Source organism: Pistacia vera, unplaced genomic scaffold, assembly GCF_008641045.1.
Source record: "Pistacia vera cultivar Batoury unplaced genomic scaffold, PisVer_v2 Contig770, whole genome shotgun sequence".
Classification (NCBI taxonomy): Eukaryota; Viridiplantae; Streptophyta; class Magnoliopsida; order Sapindales; family Anacardiaceae; genus Pistacia; species Pistacia vera.
Genome location: NW_022196635.1, coordinates 19,431 through 25,896, shown reverse-complemented (window position 1 = coordinate 25,896; position 6,466 = coordinate 19,431). Strand labels below are relative to the sequence as shown.

The window sequence follows — 6,466 nt, the reverse complement described above, 5'->3', positions numbered from 1 at the left end:
TTAAATCTACTGATTCTTCTTTTCTTGCTCTTTTAGTATATGTTGACGATGTCATCATTACTGGTTCTTCTAAAACTGATATTCTTGTTGTTAAGAAGTTCCTTCATGATCAATTCACCATTAAAGATCTTGGATATGCCAAGTATTTCCTTGGTCTTGAGATTGCTCGGTCCTCACAGGGTACTTACATATATCAGAGGAAGTATGCTATGGATATTATTACAGATGCAGACCTTTCTGGTGCCAAACCTACTGCTACTCCTTTACCTAAAGGCTTCAAGTTTTGTTCTATTGAGGATACTTTATTTGCTAATCCTGATCAATATCGCAGATTGGTTGGAAGACTTCTTTATCTTGGCTTCACTCGACCTGATCTTGCTTATGCAGTTCAGCAGCTCAATCAACATGTTCAACGTCCCTATACTCATCATTGGGAAGCGGCTATTCATGTTCTTCATTACTTGAAGGGTTGTCCTTCCAAAGGCTTGTTTTTCCCTGCCCATAGCTCTTTTCGTTTAGAAGCATTTTGTGATGCATATTGGGCTTTTTGTCCAACTACCAGGAAGTCTTTAACTGGTTATTGTGTCTATCTTGGCTCTTCTCTAATCTCTTGGAAAACCAAGAAACTGACCACTGTCTCCAAATCCTTTACTGAAGCTGAATATCGTAGCCTCGCCTCTACTGTTTGTGAATTGCAATGGATTTCTTGTATTCTTCAGGACTGTCATGTTCATCTTCACCTTCCTATGCCTCTCTGGTGTGACGATCAGGCTGCTCTCCATATCACTGTCAACCTTATCTTTCATGAGTGCACCAAACATCTCAAAATTGATTGTCATTTGGTTCGCAATCAATTTAAGGCTGGTTTTGTTCATCCTCAACATATTCCTTCCAAGTTGCAGGTTGCTGACATTTTTACCAAATCCTTAGTTGGTCCTTTGTTTCATCAATTTACTTCCATGTTGGGCTTGCTGGATTTCCATCAAGTTCCAACTTGGGGGGGGGGGGGGGGGATGTATAGAATAAAATACAAATAAGTTATTTTATTGTATTATTCAGTATAGTTGGTTACATTAGTTAGCTGTTGAGCTGTAAAGCAATCAGTTTGTTAGATAGTTAGCTACAGTTCTTTGTATATATACAGCAACCTTTTACTTTACTCAATAACAGAATATAAACTTTACCCAAATAGCTTTTACTCTGTTCATGCACACTCTTGGAAGCAAAATAAAGGCAACTCAAAATCTGGATTTCTTTCTATTCTTAGTAGCCACCAGGTTTCCAACAGATATTAGAGATTTATAATTGTTCCTCAGGATGTTAGAGATTTATAATTGTTCCTCAAGATGTTTGTAGAAATGATCGAATGAAATTTGAAACTTCATCTTTAACTATAGTTGTTCCATCATCCCCCAACACTGACTAAACCTTCAATAACTTATTCTTCAGCATCTTCTTCGTCCACTAAATTTCAATGAAAGAGAGGAAAAAAGGAAAAATAAATAAATAAAGAATCTGGAGAAAAATAAAGAAGAAGAGATTTGAATTTCACGTTGAAGAAGAGAGGCAAAAGAGAGAAAGAAGAGATGGCCCATATGGGAAAAAATAATAATATATAAATATTTTTTGATGGCTCGAGAGCGAGCGAGCTTGACGAGCCGAGTATTTGAGAGATCTAATTAGGCTTGTTTGTTGAGCCGAGCGCAAGCTTTCCTCAAGCCGAGCCCGAGCCACTCACGAGCCGAGCGCAAGCTTTCCTCAAGCCGAGCCCGAGCCACTCGTGAGTGGCTCGGCTATCCTACCTAAATTCCCCACTATCTAACCCATCCCGCCTGCTTTTGTCGCCGCTGGCCGGAGAAGTGTTGACTGCTCGCATGTTTGGCTGGAGTAGTTGTGTTGTTGTTGATCTGTGGAAGTTTAATTCTTGTTTTCGTTTTGATCTCACTGTTCTCTTGGCAATAGATCATGAACTGAAGTTGAAGACAGAATTAAGAAGCTCGCCCGAGATGAAACATACTATGATAATTTAATCACAGCACAAGGCTTTTCATTAAATGATATGCTTAAGTAAGGACAAATACAGAGAGAACTCTAAAGCAGATAAACACAGAACCAGAAAAAAAAAAAAAAAAAAAAAAAAGGTCTCTGTCTAGGATGTATTATTCTGGTTGAGTCTAGCGGCGGCAGCCACAGAAGCGGATACGCCTGCTGGGTGAGTGGTGAGCATCGGATCATTCCGCATCTCGGCCGCCGAGATCCCCTCTGCATCTCTTCGAGTTGCTTGCTTATCCGATGCTAACTTTGTAGTTGCATCCTGCAATTACGTCATTATAAACTTGATTCCTTATAAGAGCTTTGCCTAAAAATAAAAAATTATACAAATACTAAAAGAACTGGAACATTGTAATTTAAAAAGAAAAAGAAAATCTAGTATTATAAGAATGATTCTGAACCATTAATGTTTCTAACACAACTAATTACACTTGACGCAATTCTTTTCCATCGCATTTTTCTTCAGATGTAAATACAATACAGTAAAAAAGAATAAAAAGCTAGCAGAACTACTCAAAGATGAAAGGTAATTACTGCTAAAATGTCAGCGAGTTTGGTCTTGTCCTCATCTCGGGCTGTCCTTGCATTGAGTGTTGCGGCTGACTGTGCGACAGCTGCAATACCACCGGGGACTATGTTGATGCTGCCTGTGGCCCTCACTTCAGCCGCTTGAATGGCCGCCGCATCGCTCCATTCCACCGGCTTCTTTCCTACTGTGAGTGCGGTTGCTTCAAGTGCTTCACCAATTGTGATCCCACGTCCTGCCCCTTGCTCATATGCAGACGGTGGTGCCAACGGAGCTGGTTGGCTGTACTGCCCAACCACCTGTCCAAAACAAAACAAAACAAATCAACATTCATTTAGTGATGGAACTAGGATTTTGTTGCACCAATAAAGATGAACTCACAATCCAATTTTACAAATTTTCTTTCATAATCTCAACGAAACATCTTGCAATTAGATAGCATATATATAAACAAAACTAGTTACGAATTGATTAATTGTGAACTGGGTTGTAAGAATAGTGATGCCCTTGTTGCACACACTGATTTTGTTTCAATGGAAGCAATTTGAAAGAAAAAAATTGCAACATAAAAATTTAGAGATTAAAAATATAAAATATTGACCATATAGATACATGAAGATAATTTAGAAAATAGAGAGAAAAAGAATTAATTTTGAAATTATTGAAAATGATGGTTGTTTTTTTAATTCACTATTTATTCAATAAGTAAAGATAATTTTTTTTTTAAAAAAAGACCAAGTTCGAAATATATTCAGGGTGTAAGAAAAGGAAAATTAAAAAGTGCTAGTTATATGGATTGATATTATTTTTATAAAAATAAAATCAAGGGTGTCTATGTTGAAATCACAAAACAGAGGGGGATACAATAATTTTTCAGGGTTGTGAGGCATCATCCCCCACTCACCGCTTAGGGGCTCCGCCCCTTAACATTATGCTTAAACGCTTTAATGGATAAACAGATTGAACTGCCTAGCTTTCTTTAGGAGGAACAATTTAAGGTGGAAAATTGGTACCTGTCCGCCGACTTCTTCTTTAATTATTTTTTTCCCCGGAGTATCAGTCTCGGTGATGCTGACACCAAGATCATTAGCCTCATTAGTCACATCATCCACACCCACAAACCCATTTCTCACATTTTTGTTCGCCGCTGATTGCATAGCGGACGCGGCGGCGCCCTTTTGGATCTTCCCCAGCATGGCATTTTCCGCCTTCTGCATCATCGCAGCATCTCTCGGCGCCACCGGCTTCTCCGCAAGCTCACCCTCGACGGCGGAGAAAATGTCACCGTATTTGACAGGCTCTTGCGGCCTAGTTGGTTGTTGCTGGCTCATTTTTGAAGGATCGGATTGGATAATTAGTCTGAGAGTGTGATAGGATCAAGAGTTTGGTTTAGGAATTTTATGAAGAGTTGTGGGGAAGAAGGAAATGATTAATGATTATAATACGCTGCATGGGGGCATGCAATATTTGGACACGTTTGCTTGGAGAGTGAAACGTGGCGAAAACCCAGTGAGCTTGTTTTAGGATGTTGTGCCACGTGGTGGATTATGTCTACGAAGAGGGACTCTTGGAGTTTGGAGAAAATAAAAACATGTGGCTGTGTTATTCTTGTCATGAAAAAGGTCGTTTACCTGGTCTTCAACCGCCAATTGCCATTAAGTTTTAGGTATATTAGCAATGTCATCCCTAAGGTTGGGACATGATTATCCTGGTATTATCAGATATAATTTCAGTCCTGTTAGATGGCGGACGAACATATGTTGCGATCACTCTTAATCAAGGATAGATCTAGGAATTAATTTTAGAGGGCAACATTTGTGTATAATTCATCAAATATATATAGGAATAAAGTAATCAAGTAGAGGTAATCTAAAACCAATGTTTTAATAACCAATCCGGGGTGAAACTCGACACAGTGGTTGGGTCTCAGTTGACCGGTTTGACCAATGGGTTAAACTGATGTCTAAAAGTTTGAAATCTAACAAAAATGCTCTTTAAAATTACATAAGTTCTTACAGGTTTGAAATCTTACAAAAACACCCCAAATACCAGCACTAGCATCGACAAAACAAGGCAAATAAGGCTTGTTTACGGTGACAATTGAAAACACTCCTCTCAGCTTCCTTACCAAAACCCATCTCACATTTCTTCCAATTATCTCGCCAATTGTCAACAACAACCTGTTGTTGTTGTAGATTTAGTTTGTGATTTTCGGTTAATTCACTTATCGGAAATCACTTTCGTCACCACCATTACACTCATCGACCCTTCCTTTTCAAAACCCCCAACATCCCAGCCTTTAATTGTTCACTAATCATCGTCCTAATTTCTAAGGTATTTGGTGAATAGGAAAATTAGTAACCCGGCTTGGTGAAGGTCTCAGACCTCGGTTGAACCAGTTCAACCAATCGGGCTGGTCCTAATTTTAAAACACTGTTAAAAACATTAAAACATATATGATCTAGTCAAAGCGAAAATCTAAACAAAATGAATTATTTTAAGCAGTGTCACCAACCCCCACTCTCCACAAATTGAGCTGGTCCCTGCTCTTAATATAAATTTGTTTGGACTAACACTTGTTCATTAAGGTTTGAATGGAGGCAAGAATACAAAGACTTCAATTATGAAGTTGAAAGAAACATTGAGTCATTATTATCCAACCCTCTAAAAAATAGTGAAAATATAATAGGTATGCACAATTTTTGAAAGATAAGGTCTTCCATATTGTACATTATGATAAAATTATGAAATACACAACATAATACATAAACAAGGGGCAGTTTATTAAAACAACCTCTGCAGTTTGAATTTAATTAAAAGGTTATCAAGTTTTAAAATTTTAACTAAGTAGCCATATTATTGATTAAAGGTAATTAAACTTGATTAGTGCTTAATTAGAATTAAATAAGTATTATGTAATCTTTTAAAAATTATAGTATATTCCAAAAACCTGAAATTCTTGCAAACAAACCCAAACACCTTCTTCTTCCTCCCGCCATTAACGCATCTGCACCTTGGTTGCTGTTTCTTCTTAGCTTCGTCTACATCTTCTTCTTCTTCTACATGTTCTTCTTCGTCTACATCTTTTTCTTCCTCCTTGCTCTACATCTTTTTCTTCCTTATTCCTCTATATCTTCTTGTTCCTCTGCCATTAACACTTTCTTCTTCCTCCACCATTAACATCTTCTCCGCCAAAGATCCCTCTCCTCCTCCTCCTCCTGATATTTCGTGTAAGTATGTGTATCTCCTCTTTACATTTTATATTTAGATTTACAAAGATTTAATAATGGACTGCGTTTGGGTTATGATTTTGATTTAGTTATTTAGGTTGTTGGGTTGTGTTTGACGTAATGCAAGTTGAAAGGAATGAAATTTGTTGAAAATTTGTTCTGGGTATGATGGATCGATTGTAGGTGGAGATGACTGAAAATGTGTTCTGGGTACGATGGATCGCTTAAGTGATCTGGTGTATTGCTTAAGTGATCTGGTAGGTCTGGTAATGCTGCAGATAGGTCGCTTAAGCGATTAGGTATGTGGCATAAGATCGCTTAAGCGATCTGGTAAGAGTGTATGGGAGCAGATCACTTAAGCGATCAGTAAATGGCATAAGATCGCTTAAGCGATCATGGTTATTTATACTCAATTGCTTAAGCGATCAAGTGTATCACTTAAGCGATCCAATATAAATAACCATGATCGCTTCAGTGATACACTTGATCACTTAAGCGATCATGGTTATTTATATTGGATCGCTTAAGTGATACACTTGATCGCTTAAGCGATTGAGTATAAATAACCATGATCGCTCAGCAGACCATATAAGCGACTGTGCAGATTCTTTTTAAAATATTTGAACCCTTAGTACAACATTTAAGAATTTTTTTTTTT

General features: G+C 37.8%; 1 protein-coding gene across 1 annotated transcript; it reads right to left on the bottom strand.

Annotated features, from left to right (window-relative positions):
* Positions 1–2,149: 2,149 nt before the first annotated feature.
* Positions 2,150–3,909, bottom strand: LOC116116396 (late embryogenesis abundant protein 31-like). Its single transcript, XM_031402471.1, has 3 exons — positions 3,592–3,909; positions 2,587–2,877; positions 2,150–2,314 (listed from the first exon to the last, which is right to left on the bottom strand). The coding sequence occupies exons 1-3, from the start codon at positions 3,907–3,909 to the stop codon at positions 2,150–2,152; spliced, it is 774 nt and encodes a 257-aa protein (XP_031258331.1).
* Positions 3,910–6,466: the final 2,557 nt, after the last annotated feature.

Coding starts and splice junctions, on each gene's coding strand:
- LOC116116396 (XM_031402471.1), bottom strand. CDS start 3,909: ATGAGCCAGCAACAACCAACTAGGCCGCAAGAGCCTGTCAAATACGGT. Junction 2,878..3,591: donor AAGAAGAAGTCGGCGGACAG/GTACCAATTTTC, acceptor TGTTTTGGACAG/GTGGTTGGGCAGTACAGCCA. Junction 2,315..2,586: donor AACTCGCTGACATTTTAGCA/GTAATTACCTTT, acceptor ACGTAATTGCAG/GATGCAACTACAAAGTTAGC.